This window comes from Condylura cristata, unplaced genomic scaffold (assembly GCF_000260355.1).
Source record: "Condylura cristata isolate star-nosed mole 26May11 unplaced genomic scaffold, ConCri1.0 scaffold00026, whole genome shotgun sequence".
Taxonomy (NCBI): Eukaryota; Metazoa; Chordata; class Mammalia; order Eulipotyphla; family Talpidae; genus Condylura; species Condylura cristata.
The window spans coordinates 6884051-6901605 of NW_004567127.1; the positions used below are offsets into that span (position 1 = coordinate 6884051).

The window sequence follows — 17555 nt, forward strand, 5'->3', positions numbered from 1 at the left end:
ATGGAGGAATCACCACTGACACACACCTCACTGAAGATTTGCAAACTCAGGTTATTGGAGAGACTCCTGACTGTAGGAGGAGGTCTCCGGGAGGAGCCTGCTTGCATACTGTTTTTTTTTCTGGGATTTCTGGGGACTCTCCACCATGCTCAAGAGCTCCTGTGGGCTTTTTTCCCTACTTTGGGATACTTTCCCACTGTCCTACTTTGCCTCATTGCCCCCTTTGGGGTGCCCCCTTTGGCACCCCCAGAGGTGTGAGCTTCCCCACACCTCTCCTGTGACTGCCAGCTCACGCCTGCCAGCTCTGTAGCTATCAGCCTTTGCCCACTAGACTCCCTCACCCTCCTCAATACCACAGCGTGGTAACAGCAGTGCATGATAAAACAGACATTATTAAAGTGCATATTCTGTTGACGGAGGTTTAAGAAAATCAGGTCTTTGCAGGGCTTAGCAGGAAGGGTTGATTTCCTTCTAGTTATACAAGTAGTCAAGGGCTTCAAAAATTTGTAGGGCTACAAAAATTGATGGGTTAGTGTGGGGCAGGCTGACCCACTGAATCAGTTCAAGGTAAAGGCAAAGGCAAGCAGACTTGAATCTGCTACAGTGAGCGTAGCTAATGTCCTGCAAGAAGATGAGATTTAAACTGGCCTTGGGTACCAGTGCAGCACCGCCACGCCTCTTGATTCTGTCGGAGTCCAGGGTGAAGGCTGCCTCGCTTGTCTGTGGCTAAGGCAAACTTGTGGGAGGAAAGCAGCACTGGGAGGGTGAAGTATCACCCAAGGTCAAGGTGCAGGCATTCCTTCATTTTGACTTAGCCATATTTAGGCCTTGCTTTCTGGAAGATAGGAAGGGAGCTACATTTTTCTTTCTGACAGAAATGGGAAACTCAAGATTAAACTTTTAAACCACTGTTGGGGGGGAAAAGCAGTATTTTCCATGGACACTCTGCTTAAACTTAAAACCAAACAAACAGTTGTTCTTTCTAAATCTTTGGCTATTCAGATCTCATACTTGAAAGCAGGAACCAAACTGCAGAAACCCTGAACACTGTCACCACACTTACCTTAGCAAAGGCTGAAGAAATGGATCGGAAAGGACAGACTCAAGACAATTTAAGAACAAAAACAGGTATATTTCTATTAGACTATCTGGTACAGAGGATTGTGTGGTATGGATGGATAGAATGACAAATAATACAAATATATTTTATTTGAAATAAACAAAATGCTTACACAGCTCAGTGGGTTCACTTGGAAATAAAATTCCTGCTTGACTGTATTATTGAGCAAAAACAAAGCTGAAGCACAAATACCCTTCTTTTTTGACATATATTTGGAGACAGGTATAGGAAGACACTACTTGGTTTTTTAAAAAACTGACCTTCCCGTAAGGTCTGGTCATAAAGTGTAAACAATGTAAATGAGTCCATCATTACCAGCTGTCATATCATATCTATGTCACCTGTGTATTCTGAGATCACACATGCACCTGCCAATATCCCTGGGAAGGGTTGTTATTATATCACAGTTACATTTGAGTTGTTGGCAGGCAGGACTGAGGAAAAGAAATTTGGAACAAGTTTTACATCCTATTTAGAACAAATCACTAGTATTCCCTTAAATAACAGGTTACAATAGAAAGATACTGCCTGGAAGTTACCCTTTCACTTTGGTTCATTTTTAAGTTTTGTTTGTGATGAACATAGCTGTTTGATTCATTTGCTTATAGTACAATCCTGCCACAAAGTATTAAAGCACAAGATAGCCATTCTTCCTTTAACATCTGCGGTTTTCAAGTTTTATACTCTATTACATCCCTAGTATGTCAGCAGTTTTTGAATATTAAAAAAATAATAATACATGGGAAATCTCTTCTAAAAATGCAGATGCTTGTAACTATAATGGTTCTGGATGGGAAGGAGACAATGAAGGAAGGGGGAAAAGCAAACAAGTTCATCTGCAGGGAATGTGGTTCAAGTCTTTGGATTAAAAACAACTTTCCCAGAGAAGCTGGCTATAATGGATTTTCCAGAAAACTTCCTTTGCCCCCCCAAAAGGATGTGTAAAGCCCCAATTCATACTTTTGAAGACTACAGTTATGAAATGCTATAAATGGTTGGAAAGAGAAGGAGGAATGTGTTTTCTAGTCAGCTCTAGTTCATTGGATAGCTTCTTTAGCTGTTGGTGAATCAGTAGGCCACTGAAATACCAGGAGTGCTCTGAAGGGCAGCGTGGAGAAGTACAGAACACAGCGCCTGTCTTTAACAGAGTTTCATAGCGAGGAAAATTTTCTAAACAGCAAAATGACTCCAGGATAGATCTCTTTCTCCATCAATAATAAATGTGGCAGAATTCAAAAAAAATTTTTTTACAAGTAGATATAGTAAAGAGAAAATTACAAGGCAGAGAACACAACAGAATCAAGACAATGCTCTAGGTTCAACAGTATTTCATGATGTTATAAAACCTGTTAACTTTGAAAGCCCTAGCAAAATATCACTCTTGTTTATAAATCACATATATTTCATCTGACCACGTGTTGATTCCGTTCTTTCCATGTACTGAAGAACCCTGCAGCCAGCCTCTAAGCATTCTGCATTTCTTTGCCAATCTTGTAGCTGAGGATCTTGTTCCAGTCGATTTTGGTGCGGGTGACGGGGAGCTGCCGGCGCAAAGCCTTGAAGGTGGTGTCTGACATTGTCTGGTAGTTTTCACTAATCGCCGTCTGCAATAGATAGCCAGAGATAAGCTGCTTATACAGAAAAGATGACTGAATGAAAAAGTAACTGTAGTCATAGGACATGCTTGAGTCCCTAGATGAGCAGATGGGATGTAATATTTCAAGTGAGCTTCTTTCTGTCCAATTTCTGAAGGAGGCTGATAACCCCACCTGTCTATATTGTTTCTCAAACTAAGGCTATAGGTTCCTGAATGCTGAAACTTTAATTCTAATCAGAATACCCCAAGTTGCAATGTCTGCAGTCTTCATCCCTCATAACTTCAAACAAGCTTACTTATGATAAAAGGAACACAGAAGTCTAATAAAATATGTTATAAGCAAAATACGAAGGTACTAGATCTAGAAAAATTAGTTCCAAATCTTCTTACCTGATACTCATTTTCTGCATGCTCTATGATTTTAATGAACTCCTTGGCAGTTTGGGCTTCACTCTAGTAAAGGCAGATAAGGGGGAAAATGGGTTTTTAGTAACGTGTAAGCAGTAAATAAAAAGATAATGACAAGTTCCATATTAACTAACATTTGCATAACAATTTAGTTGATCCAGTGTTCTGAGTACACGGTGCTTGTGATTCTTACAACAACCCTGCAAAGCAGACCTATCGCCATCACCTCCATTTTGCAGATGAGAAAACAAAACCCTCCTAACTGACCTGACCAAAACTAGTCAGGATGGTCTGCGGCTGTTCACCAGCACACCCGCCTCCTCTCCAATCATGCTCAGTGTGCCCAGAAGACAGCACAGAGAATCCTGAGATTTTTATGCCCTGAAGATATCTGTCTTAGGCTGATGCTGTTGACTGCATTTTGCTTTAAATGATTCAGTTACAAAGCAAGTTCAACCTCTCTCCCATTTACCATTAAGCGCAAAAGAATTAAAGGTTAAAAGAGTGTAAAAGATTAAATGCCTAGTGCAGCAATTCCAAAATCCTTGCAAACAGTCAAACTGTTTTCAGAATGACAGCAAAACTTGACTGTTTCACGCTCATGCTCGTGTATGTACAATGCAACTTCACGGAAGCTACGTGACGCGTGCTGACTTCACCTGGATGCTAATGCTGAAAGGCGAAGAAAGAGAATCCAGGTATCTTTCATTAAGTCATATGTTACTCGATTTGTGAAAATGTAAATTGATGCTTTTCTTTTGGCGAATTTATTTATCTCTTTGGTTTGGAAAATATGGTTGTTTTTCACGAAAATGTTATTTATGTTAACCAATAATGATTTGCTATTTTTTTCACTCTTGCTATTTTTTAGCATTTCTGTTTTCACATCTAACAAGGTAAATATTGACACAAAGCACATATACAAACAATTTGAGTATGCTCAATAACTTCTAGAAATATAAAAATCTGAAATTATACAGGAAGGCAAGAAAGAAAAAATTGGTTCTCCTTTTCCAGTTATGGAGCACAGTAAATTTTCGATTAAATACTTCTTAAAAATGTTTAGTTTCTCTAATAATATGAAGACCTAAAGAATGGAGTTTGGCAAACTTTCATTCCTCCTGGTATTTTAGGACTAAATCTATTGCTGTCCTTGAGCAAATCTTGAAATTAAGAAAAAAATTTGAATATTTTCAAGTCATCATCACTAGAGTCAAAGACTAAACTAATGTAGCTACTTGTATACACCCTCAAAAGCTGCCCAAATCAAAATGTAGGTTGAAAACAACCTACATATCTATTGGCAGAATCAGTATTTAAGACCAAAACTAAATTTTTAAGGGGAAACAAGATACAATTAGATAGATATTGAATGCTCCATACTCACGGAAACAGTGACTGAATCCTGTACATCTTTATGACTAACCAGCTGAACGTTGCCATCTTCATAATAATGAACCTGTGTGAGACATTGCAAGTCTATGTGACGTTCATACAGAAATCTCTGCCTAGCTACACATTCGTGTCTCAAGTCATCCCTAATCTTTACCAACTCTGAACGAGTATTTCACAGAACACGCAAATTTAAGCATTCTCTTTCCCTACCAGGAAAAACAGATTTTAAAAAAAAAAAAAAATTATTTTATTTATCTATGTATATAAGAACTGGGGTGTAGGCCAGAGGTGTGGGGGAGGTGACAGGATTCAACAGAGACAGAGTGGGGAGCAGAACAGGCAGACTGACTGAAACACTGCTGAGGAGGCAAGTGCTGAAGGGAGTGGTCAAGGCAGGAGAGGCCAGCTGGGCCATGTGGGTCAGCTCCCTGGCCGAAGATGGACCTCCTGCTTCAGTGGCTGGCGATAGCTTGACAGTGCTGAGACTAATCCGTGCAGCACCAGGGAGGCCCATAACATGTTTTTAAGAACTAGGACATAGACAGGAATACAGGCTAAAGCCAAAGTCTTGTTGTTTAAGAACTCAACTGAAAATTTTGTTATCTAACATATTAATGGTAAACTAAACATAAACTGTTTCAAAACAAAACTTTTGTTTTATTCAGGGTTTGAGGGAGGAGTTGAAGGGCTCAGTGGACAATGAGACAGTTACGAGTCTGGCTAGGAACTCTCCAGCTTCACAGCTGCCAACAGCCACGAAACCTTTTCTCATCTGCCAATAAAAATTTCAATATAACAATCAGTATGATTCCTCAGAAACTGTTGCCTCTCCAAAACTCCCCTTTTGATTTTAAGTGACTAGTCTGATTGTAGACTAACTGAAGGGTTAAATATCTTAATGGCTTTTTCAAAGAATCATTACTCTGATTTTTTAAAGATACATAAGTAAAGTTAGACTACAAGTACGATCAATCTGTGGCTTTAAGATACAAATGAGAAACACAGAAAACAACAACAACAAAACAACACAAAAAACCTCAAAACCAAGAAACAAATGAAGCTTGAGTACTGGGCCTTAATAAAGGCTCATCAGAGGCCCTCCCTGGTGGCGCAGCGGGTTAAAGCACAGCAGTGAGAAGCTAAAGCCGCTTCCGCATGAGTTCGATTCCCGCCTGCCCCGGAGGTGACCACATGGCGTGGCAGACCTCTCCTGACCCGCCTGCTGCTCCCCTCAGCAGTGTACTTTATAGATCTGCCTGTTCTGTTCCCCACCCTGTCTCTGGTGAAGCCTCTCACCCTCCGCATCTCTGGCCTGTACCCCAGTTCTGTATGAATAAATAAATAAATCTTTAAAAAAAAAAAGGCTTATCAGAAGCTATCACTCTCTGAGATGTGTGCTCTTTTAGGTTTGAATCAGTAAAGCTGATGTACAAATAACTGTCTCTTCAGAAGGAAGATAATTTATAGTAAGATTTATATAGTATAGTATAGTGTATACACACACACACACACACAAATATCTAGACTATATGCCCTCTATATATAACAGTAAAAATATAACATAGTACAGAAAACTGAGAGTAAGTTGCTTGGTCAAAGTCAATGCCAAGTTAAATGAGGTCTAGAACATTAGGCTACTCACAGACACAATTAACCAAAAAAGAACAATATGTTGTCTTAGGTTGGGCTCTCCCAAGGCAGACCTGAGATAAGTATTTGAGAGTAGTAGATTATTTGACAGGTAATCGCAGGAAGCAAGGAAGCAAAAGACAGAGAGGGAAGTGTACAGGTACATTAAAGAGCAGGTCCGAGCTGAACTTAGGAAGACTTAGTAGAACATGCAGCAGGATTGTCCCGCCACAGGAGTGAGGAGGCTGGCATATTTATTTGCTGATGTCTATGTGGCTCCCCAGAGCCTTATCACCTGCTTGCTTCACCTGATTTGGGCATGTGCCCATAACTAGGAAATTGCCCATGGGCAGAATTGAAGTTACTCGTAGCCAGAGGCTCTGGTGGGTGCAGGTGACATATTTTTTTGAGTCAATTATACCATTTAAAAGGACATCTCTTGGGCTCCCCTTGTGGCACAGGGGGTTAAGTCTCAGCACTGTGAAACTGTGCAGCCACTGCAGCACGAGTTTGATCCCCAGACAGGAGCTGACCCACATGGCCAGCAGATCTCTCATGTAGCACCCTCTGCTTCCTACAGCAGAATCTGCCTGTTCTGCCCCCCCCCCCCACACTCTGTCTCTGTGAACCTTCCCCATTGGTCTGTACAACAGCTTTTGTATGCCTAAATGAATAAAACCAATTTAAAAAAATAATAAAAGGGCAGCTCTCGTTATTATTAAAACAAGACAACACAAATAGAGGTACAATTAGACATTCACCTTCTCTATCAGTAACTGTTTTAGCTAACCTTAGGGTTAGTTGGGCTTAGCAATGAAGTCAGGCTGGATTCTGACAGCCAAATCTCTGCTAGAACATCAGGAGCCTTCAGACAGACACCGAGTGTCTAACAGTTCTTTGTCACCAGCCTGCGTGTCCTGTCCCAGCATCAGAAACTATGCCTCGCTACTTCTATTACATAACGTGAGGATACCTAGTCACTCTCTAAATGACTTAACTAAGTCTAAAAAGTAGTTCTCCTATTTTATCTAATTGACATTATTGTAAAAAAAATCATTACTGTACAAAATAAGTCCATTTGTATAGTTTTCTTCAATGCTACAAGTTTCATGTGTACTGATATCTGTTCACACTTGAGTGAAATAGTATAGATGAGAAATGCTAAGTAAGCGACAGTAGCTGATACACAATCACTTCTTAATAATTATTTTCTTCTTTCATAAAACCACTCTTTGATAATTCCTGGAAAGAACTTAGTTGTCTTTGAAAGAGAAAAACAAGCAAGCAGTACATGCCGCGTTGCCTGTCCTTTATCAAGCCGGAACACAGTTCTGGTTAAGTACAGTTCTGGTTAAGGGTGGAGGCTTCTGCTGCTACTCACGACACTGACTCCGCACCTATAAACAGCTGGTCCTTATTTCTAATACAAGAACAAATACCAACTGGGATGTTTTGAAGATGTGACATTTTAACGTCTCACCTGAATCTTAAGTACGCCAACCACCTGAGCTGTAGGTGGTGTGATGGTGAACTTCCACTCTGATCTCCAGCGACCGTTCCTATTACAACACACAGACACAGCCATTCAGAATTAGCAAGCACTGAGCCATGGTGAGGCAATTTGCTACTCAGGCAGACTAGTTGAGGGTAAGGGAAAAAAGATACAAGTAATTTCTAGATTGAAACATGCAAGGTTCTTTCTCCCCATTCAAACATAGTTTGTATCCAAGTATCCAAGTGGCCTACACATTATCCTTTTTCTAAAGTTATCTTGACTTTCATTTTTCCTTTGTTCTCTTGAAGTAGAAAATCCTGTCTGCTCAGTTTGGAGGCTCTTCGGCCAACAAATGATGGGCCACTGCCTTCTACAATGAACTCACAGTGTTACTAGTCCTAACCCAAGTAAAACAGACTTCTGGGTACTTTATTAATTAATTACTTATTCTCACTCAATAAGAGTACTTAAAAAGATAGCTTATAAAATCTTAGAATTGGAAGAAATCATGTTTAAACCCCCCATTTTACAGATGGGAAACTTCAGCATCTCAGTAAATAATTGATCCCAAGATATTTAGATTAAAAACCAAGCTGCAACTTTTGTTTCTCCACCCCCCCAACCCCCAACCCCAATAATCAGATAAATATAAAAGAATATTTAAGGTCTTACCAGAAGTTTTTCGGCTGAAATTGGTGGCTTTCAATACATGCAATAATGGTCTGTTGTCCATCTATAGTTTTAGCATAAACCTATCATTCAAAAAAAAAAAAAAAAACAGTTAGATTGAAACCCATTTAATCTAAATAACAAAAAAGTAGTGTGCAAATCCTTGGGGGGACAAAGAATCAGACTGTATGAGTTAAAATTCCTAAGAGTTCACGCAATAGAACATGGTAGGTTGTAGGGAAGACAGCTGTACACTGAAAGCAAAGGGAAATACTGTTCCTGCTTAAGGAAAGGACACCCAAGCTGACTTTGTAAGCTATTTGAGATTCTGATATGTAGAGAATGAGAATAAGGATGAGTAAACAACTAAAGCGGGAAACTGAGGGCTTGTTCAGTGAACAGCAATTAGTTCTGTCAGGTTAGAATGTATGTACGTAAAAGGGACAGGACTTAGGTCACAGTGGGTATAAGGTAAGAGGTTCTAGGCTCTTTTCCATAGGGAACAAGGAGACACCAAAATGATTCAACCAGAATCACTATCTTGGGACAATACAGAGTAAAATGGAAGAAATCCTGGAAGTTGGTTAAAAGACCACACAATTAATCCTGGCAAAGTCCAGCCAGCAGTAAGGAACATCAACTGTCCCTCAGGTGGGAGAGGTGATGTGATCACCAAGGGAAAGATTAAAAACAAAGTGCTTTTAGAGTCTACAAAATGTTCTACATTATTTTTCTTTAGTCTAGCTAGTCTGTTGAAACACACTGTTATCATTTACATAGAATCTTCCGCCCTGGATCATTTGGAGAGTAAGCGGTGAAGCTGGAATCCACTGCTTTTCTAACACCTAATTCTGTATTACTTTACAGTAAATAGGAGCTTTGAAGCGAAAGAACTAAGGATATAAGGGATGCCTACATTCACAAAAGCAGGAAAAAAGAAGAAAGGAAAGAGTTGGAATAAGAGAGGATGATGAAATGATAATGAAGCAACAGGTGATTTCTAGAAGTGGTTGGCTGGACTTAGCATGAAATGCCACACAGGGCCCAGGAAAAGGATGCCTGACCTGGCAATTCTGGAACCGTCAGTCACCTATAAGGGCAGTTTCCGCAGCATACAGACAGAGGAGTGAGGAAGCTGAACTACAGGAAAAGATGGTGCTGTCTGGCTTGGCGTGGGCCATGCTACTCATGCTGCCTGACAAGATCTGGGTATGGACGCAATTCCTGAAAGTCAGTAAGCTCCACAGGTGGCTCCCACTGGATCCTTTAGTTTTATTTGTGGTGATTCTTGTGATTATGGCAATTTTTAACACTATGCATCCAAATCCAGATGTTTTACTATTCCAGTAATGTCAGTACTGCACAATAAGTCAGTACAAATATAACAACCTGGAAAAACTAAATTTCTCTCTGCTTGGTGTTAATAAGTCTAACTTCAACATTTCCTTCTTGGTAAGAGAGCTGAGGATACTTTTTTATAAATTATACTTAAAGAAATGATTGTAACCAAAGCTTACAATCATCCCTGCCAAGTCCTACTGGAAAGCCTTATGGTTCTTGTAAACAGCAGATTTATGAGCAAAATAATTTTTCCCAGTCTCACTCTGACTTTTCCTTGCACGGGATTCTTTGATGAGAATATGGGCCACTGAATTGTAATCAAAGACAAAAGGGTTTCTTTCAGTTTGCTCTCCTTCTGAAAAGGATTAAAGAGATTAGGCCTACCATATCAGTGCTGGCCTCTAAAAAGCTCTAGATATGCTTGGTTTGACAAAGTAGGAGGGAACCCATTTCATCATCCCCTGACCCTAAGATCCTGTGAATTTTCTTTGCTTTACTTATAGCCCACAAAACAAAGTTGACATTTTCTTGACTTTAAGCCCTCAAAGACTTTCCATCTATCTTCCTATGATCTATAAAAAGCTCTTTAACATTTAGTTAATCTCTCACTTTGATAAAAATAGAGATGTTAGTTCTAATCACACAAGTCCATATGCCTGCTTTAACATTAACAGAATAGTTGCTCAGCTGTAAAAGAATAATGACCACCTAGCAGACACTTTGCCTAGCACTTATACCTTTTTTGGAAATTGACAAATATCAAAAACAGCAAGGGGTCTGAGCGGCCTTGCTACATAAATGAAAGGAAAAGCTGTTCCTGAGAAAGAACACAGTGAGGTTATTTTTCTGCTTAGTCACATGCTGATGTAACCCACCATTTGCTTGTAACGTATAAATAAAGATCCACGGCAGCTATCAGCAGGAGATACTTGCACCTGACCAAGGGGCTGTCTCCTCTCTCTTGCTGACACCATCTTTTCCTTCGTGAACCCACCTGTGCTGGAGCTGGCTGCGTGGCGGAAATGAGCAAAGGAAGGAAGAGGGCAGAGGAGAGGAAGGGCAAAACAGAAAGAAGGCAAAGAGGAGCAACTTACAGAAATTATTACTGATGGATGGAAAAGTTTTCTTCCTACTTATGGACACAGGAGAAAGTCCTACATTTCTAAAAGGAATTCGTAAGAAGACATCTCACAATAAATAGGATAGTATGAAATCAAGAATCAAGATCTTTTTTCATCATATTCGAGTATAATGGCAGAAAGAAAATTTGTGAGTGTGGAATAAAGACAGTCTTGAGCCTATTAAATAGTGGGGGATTAGAAATGTATCCGAAAACAGTAAGAAAGGTTTAGAACATACAATATAGAAAAAAAAAATCACAGTGAATATTGAGGTGAAACTAAGAATTACTAATAAGACACTTGGGTATAGCTAACACTGTCAGAAACTTTCCACGGCTTCCTGTAGTTCACTGTTAGCTCAGTGAAGTGAGAAAAGGACACAGTAGGATGAGTCAGGGTGGGAGCTCTCCAAAGTAAGAATGAGTAGTGACAGAGTCTGAATGGGTAACAAAGGGTAAGTTAAAAGTATATTTAGGATTGAACAGCCAGTTTCTAGAAGAGTATGTCAAGTCCCCCTTTGCAAAACTGGGCTCCCACACTGGAATTTGGTACTCAGCCAACATGAGCTTTCCTCAAACAAACAATCAAGCATGTAAGAACGACTGCTGTGTGTACAGGGCTTCTGTACACCAGGCACTGTCCAATATTTTAAGTACATTATTACCTCATCAATCCTATGGGGTCAGAACTATAATATCCACCTTACAAATAAAAATTGAGGCGCCAAGATATTTAATGATTTGCCCAAAGTCACACCAGTAATTTAAGTGGCAAGGCTGGGACATAGACCAGTCAGGATGGCTTTCAAGTAAGTGCTTTTAACCAGCATTCTCTGTACACCATTTGACACATCACATTGATATATTTAAAACATTCTGACATCTTTCTTGATATGCTATAATATCACAAAGGAGAACTCATGATAGAGCTCTGCCATGCCATGTGGGTCAGCTCCCTGGCTGGGGATGGAACTCATGTGCAGTAGCTTCTGAGAGCTTCATAGTGCAGTGATTTAACCCAATGTGCCACCAGGGAGGGCCCAAATTTATAATTTTTTAGAGCCAAAAGGTAATAAAAGACAAATTACTTTTGATGAAAAAAAAAATTAGTTCAAATAGTTTGACTATCCAATAAATGCATCTAAAGCACCTTTGAGTAAAATATACCTATACAATAAATATTGCTTTTCCAACAAACTTTACTTTTCTTATCGCTAAGCTGTAAAGACCTTTAAAACTGGTTTCTGATTGGTATAATGAAATTTATAATGAGTTAGACAAATGTTAGAACACATTTAACATTTTTATGCACTGAGATGAAAAAGAAAAGAATTTCCTATTTATATTCCTTTCAAAAATTACTTCAAGAGTGGGTCCTACCTGGTGGCACAATGAGTTAAAGCACAGCACTGTGAAGCTGTCTGCCGTCACTGCTGCATGAGTTTGATCCCCAGCCAGGGAAGTGACCCACATGGCACAGCAGACCTCTCCTGACCTGCCCTCTGCTCCCCTCAGCAGTGTATTTCAGTCAATCTATCTGTTCTGCGCCCCACCCTGTCTCTGTTGAATCCTCTCACACACTCCCCACCACATACCTCTGGCCTGTACCCCAGCTCTTGTATGCCCATAAATCTTTTTAAATTTTTTTAAAAGAAAATTACTTCAGCAGTGACATTCAGAGGACACTGTTAAAAGCGATGTTTGGCTGGTGAAAGCCCCCAAATGATAAGGTAAATGGAAGCAGGCAGATACTTAACAGTACAAAAGCCGCTGGAATAATGATCTTTCACATAGGCCCTTAGAGCACTGTCACAGGATTCTCTCCAAGACTTGAGACCTCCATCTACTTCCTCTGACTGTGGGTCACTTGCTTCTTTCCGTAAGTGATCAAACTTGAAGGAAATTTTGTTTCTTGGATCTAAAAATCTGCTATTCCCCAGGTCACCATGTTCTGTGATTAAGACCTTCAAAAGAATGATTACAAACATGAGTAAACTTGTAGAACAGTCCTTTTTGTCACATTTCACAAAACAAGTAAAACTTTTGAGGAAGACAGTTAACTTTTCAGTGAGTTAGCCTTCTCTTCCATATTGATTTTCAATCTGTCTCATTTTTATCTCTATAAAAAGGTTTACGGAAAGTGAATTCTAAATTGCAATAATTCTCCATTCTAACAATAACTTCCCTTTCTTGGTTTCTGTTTAATATATTGCCTATATAGATATACCTTGTATACAGCTGTAATAATTGGTATGTGTAATTTTGTATTTTTGTACATATTTTATGAAATGTCTTGGCATAACATTTAGCATTTAAAATAGGTAATACTAGAAAATGAAAATAGTCTTTTCTCCCCATTGACCAAATTCCTAACAAACATCTGCTCTTCTACAAGGTAACTGATTTTATTCACTCAGAGCAAGGCTCCACTAGCTACCCGAGCAGGTGCCGCACGTTTTGTAAATGAAGTTCTGCTGAACACAAGCGAACACGTCTGTTTTTGCGCTGCCTGTAGACGCTCTCCCAAGACAGCATCAGAGTCGCGTGGTCATGACAGATCTGCAGTTCCAGAAAGTTGAAAGTATTTACCATCTGACCCTCTGCAGAAAAAAAGCTGCCAACCTCTGACTAGAACGCTTTCAGCATTTCTTTTCTCTCTTTTAAAATAATAGTTTGTTTTTTTATCATTTGTGCCTTTTCCCAACTGAACTGTAATCCCCGTGGGCTTCCTCTCACCAAATCACCCGTGTGCCATCGCCATAGTCAAGTGTACTTCCCACCACCCCCATTTTTGATCCCATTCCCCACTCCATCTCTGTAAAATGTCTCTGGTATATAGCCTATTATTATTACTATATTACTATTATTATTATCATTATCATTATTATTATTATTATTCTTCCCCCCCCGCTCCTTTATAGTACTGCTATGAGTGAAACCATCATTTTTTTCCTTTTCTTTCTAGCTTATTTCACTAAGCATGATCCCTTCTAGCTCCATCCATGTTGCTGCAAAAGGCATGTGTTTCTCTTTTTTGATTTCAGCATTTCTTTTTTCAAATACAAACCAATATGAATATGTATTCTAATTCTTAAAGTATCTAGAAGATCACTTCCTATTGGTACTCAGAGAATTTCCTTGTATTTAATTTTAGCTGTATTCTACCTCATCGTACAAATGTGCAAAATTTATTCCACCAAATCCCTAACTAATGGATAGGTGGGTTGTTTCCACTCTTTGCTATTATGAAAGATACAATGAATGACCAGTATATTCACTGCATACAAATTGTACCCGTGTCAGGTACAATTTGGTTAAAGGGTAAATGCATTCAATTTTGACAAAAATGTACAAATTGTTCTCCATCATAGAGAACTGTACCAATTGACAAGCCCGCCATTAACATGAGTCACTTGTATTTCTTCTATACTATTTCTACTATTCTTCTTAATAATTACATATTATTCACAGTATATACATTATTACTACATTTAATCATTTCTTAAGATGTTTGAGCTAGTTACAGTTTCCGCTATTAAGAAAGTTGCTACGAATATTATCATTAGAAAGTCTTCTCCTGAAATCTTTTGCAATTCCTGTCCTTAGTACCAGACCACCCTTTCAAAGGCTTATTTATAAGGATAGGACAACACATATAACCTATTTCTCTGGGGAAATACATCATCTTAAAATTTTATCCTGTACTTCCTTAATTACAATACTATGTAATCTAATGCCTTCCTTAATTTGATCAGTACCCACCAATAGGGTGCAACTGGCTCAGTTCATGTCTCTTATTTAGTTATCCCTGGATTCGTAGGTATCTGAATAACTTCTTCATCTGTGGTTTGAAGCACATACTTTCTCTGTTCTTAAATCTTATTTTAAACCTTGTCATTGCGCATAAATCTCTTGTAAAATTTTCTAATGTGGCCCTCCCTGGTGGCGCAGCAGGTTAAAGCACTGCACTAAGAAGCTGAAACCACTTCCGCATGAGTTCGATCCCCGCCTGCCCCGGAGGTGACCACATGGCGCGGCAGACCTCTCCTGACCCGCCCGCTGCTCCCCTCAGCAGTGTACTTCGTTGATCTGCCTGTTCTGCTCCCCACTCTGTCTCTGGTGAAGCCTCTCACTGCCCCTGAGCTTCTGGCCTGTATCCCAGTTCTGTATGAATAAATAAATAAATCTTTAAAAAAAATTTTTTTCTAATGTGTCATCATTATTCAATGATGATTCAATTTGATAAGATTCTCTTTCCATTTTTTGAAAAATTTGTTTTTAAAAATAGATAACTTTAAAAAAAAGTTAACTTTTAAGCCCCACTGAAATTAACCTATGTATATAGTTGGAGGTCAAAGTTGAATTAATCTCATTAATTTTATCAATTGTTTCCTTTTCCCTTCTGTTTTATGATGTTTACTTTAAAAACTCTGCATTGATTGTTTTATGTTTTTATGCTTGATAGTATTAGTCTTTCTTCATTGTTGTTCTTCATAGTTCCATGTGGCTTACTACAATTTTCATAGGAATTGCATGAAATCTTTTTATGAAAAGCAAATGTTCCCACGTTATTTATTTCTTATTCAGATAATCTTTGCATCATTTGTATTTTCTATTCATAAATGTGACATGTTAATCTATTCAAATATACCATTTACTTTGGATTAAAATGTATGTATATAAGAATTGTACAGACTCTTGCTAGCTTCCTAGATAATACCCATTCTTTCCTTTTTTCTAACAGAGCCTCAAAGTTTTTCAATATGGCAACAGGTCCAAATTTAAATATGCTACTTCCCAGAATGATAAAGTGATATCCTTTCTGACAGGAACTCATCAGTACAACTTGCCTCTGTAATGATCAACAGCACCATTATTTTTGTACCTTTCCTTTCCTGGAACACAAATTCAGTACCCAGAAATTAAAGTGCTATCTTGAGAACAGGATAATGAAAATCAGACCCATGGATGGCAGGACAGAGAGCGAGAAGCAACCTCATTCTTTGGTGACATCATGGCGCTGCCCTAAGACCCTTAAATATCACTGCTGTTCTCCTTATATGATAAAAAAGAATCTCGTTAACGCACTGTAGCTGATTTTTCATTATATGCAGTGATAACATCAACCTTAATAACACTTGTATCTTCCTTAACTTAGGGCCCAGGGCATGTCTTGCTGTTGTTGTTATGGTCAAGAATATGATCTCCTTTTGACTACACTTTTAAACTGGGGACTTCTGGATATATACGGGAATGCTGACAAATTAGCCTTTTCTTGTATCACTTATCTGGCCACATAACTCATGATTTCAGTAATTCCCCTGTACTATTAAACAGTATCAATGGTGAAAGTATCTATTATTGATCTTCCAGTATTTTTTAATGCTGATGCTTATAGTCAATTTTTATTAAGAACATTAAGATGAGCAAAAATACAGACCAAAACAAACTCCAGTAACCTTATAATTTCAACACACAGAATATTTTGATGTATATTTTCCCACACATAAAACACACGTATATTATATTTCCTTGACATCCTCCTCATGACTTAACATCTCATAAAATGGGATGCCTCTTACACTTAAAGGCATTACTTAGGGCTGCATCAGAATTTACTTGATAATATGTTTTCTTTCTTAGTGGTACATAAAATAATGATGCACTTTTCATAGAATTTAACCTGATTCTTTTCCTGGGCAACTAGTCCATGTAATACCAGGCAAATGTATAATTTTAACACAGCATATTTGTTCACTGAAATATATACTTTAAAAATAAAATCAGCATAATTCTGTAAATATTGCTTTATACTTTAGTTTAATATATCATGAATTTCTTCCCACATCAATACTTATATCACTTTTCTATGGTATTTAATGTTGGGCCATTTAGATTACTCCTAATTTTTCACTTTATAAACCTTGCCTCAAATAATCTTTTATATACATTTGTATGCATTCCATACTTATAATCCTAGATAAATACTGTGAACTAGTGGGCTCAAAGGGCATCCAGACTTTTGAAAGAAATTTTCTTTTTAGTGCCATACTGCCTGTAATGAATTCACAAGCCTTGTCATACAATGTTCACAAACTATGGTAAAATTAACACACTAGTTTTGTTCCTATATTTGAATAGGACCTGTTATTCCTACCAAGGAGAATGAGAGTCAGCTAGAAACCCTGGGCAAACTTCCTTTCATTTTCAGTCTCATCAGGGACTCTTTCCTGTTAAAGAAACTGCTAGCATCATCAGAGACAGGAAGCATTTCCTAACATGGAGAGTATGTACAATAACTAAAACTAAAGCATAAACTTATTCAGCATCTTATCTTCGACGCGGTGCTGGTACACAGGCCCTCAGCCCCGCCAGGCACAGCCTGTCTGAGAAGAGCACTATTACCTGGTCTTCAAATCCTTCTATCTTCACAGGCGTGAACTGATCCATGTTGTACTGGGCAAATGCACTGTTGTTTTAAAAAGTAAAAGAAAAAAAAACAGTGAGGAAAAGGAGAGAGAAAATTGTATGTAAACAAATACAAAAGGTAGTTTACATAATAGTAAGAGAAATGCTGTTGTGTGTGTTTTTTTTTTTAAAGATTTATTTATTTATGCATACAGAACTGGGGTACAGGCCAGAGGTGCGGGGCGGTGAGAGGCTTCACCAGGGACAGAGCAGGGAGCAGAACAGGCAGATCGAGGAAGTCCACTGCTGAGGGGAGCAGCGGGCGGGTCAGGAGAGGTCTGCCGCGCCATGTGGTCACCTCCGGGGCAGGCGG

At 38.8% G+C, this 17555-nt stretch overlaps 1 protein-coding gene across 1 annotated transcript in view; it reads right to left on the reverse strand.

Moving 5' to 3' along the window:
• Positions 1–1108: 1108 nt before the first annotated feature.
• Positions 1109–17555, reverse strand: part of CAPZA1 (capping protein (actin filament) muscle Z-line, alpha 1) — a 36596-nt gene continuing 20149 nt past the window's right edge. Inside the window, exons 4-10 of the mRNA XM_004689642.2 lie at positions 17180–17243; positions 12532–12738; positions 8317–8396; positions 7630–7708; positions 4513–4584; positions 3108–3170; positions 1109–2724 (exon numbers count right to left, since the gene is read on the reverse strand). Coding sequence (XP_004689699.1) covers positions 2584–2724; positions 3108–3170; positions 4513–4584; positions 7630–7708; positions 8317–8396; positions 12532–12738; positions 17180–17243 — 706 coding nt within the window. The 3' untranslated portion in view covers positions 1109–2583. The remainder of the gene's footprint in view (positions 2725–3107; positions 3171–4512; positions 4585–7629; positions 7709–8316; positions 8397–12531; positions 12739–17179; positions 17244–17555) is intronic.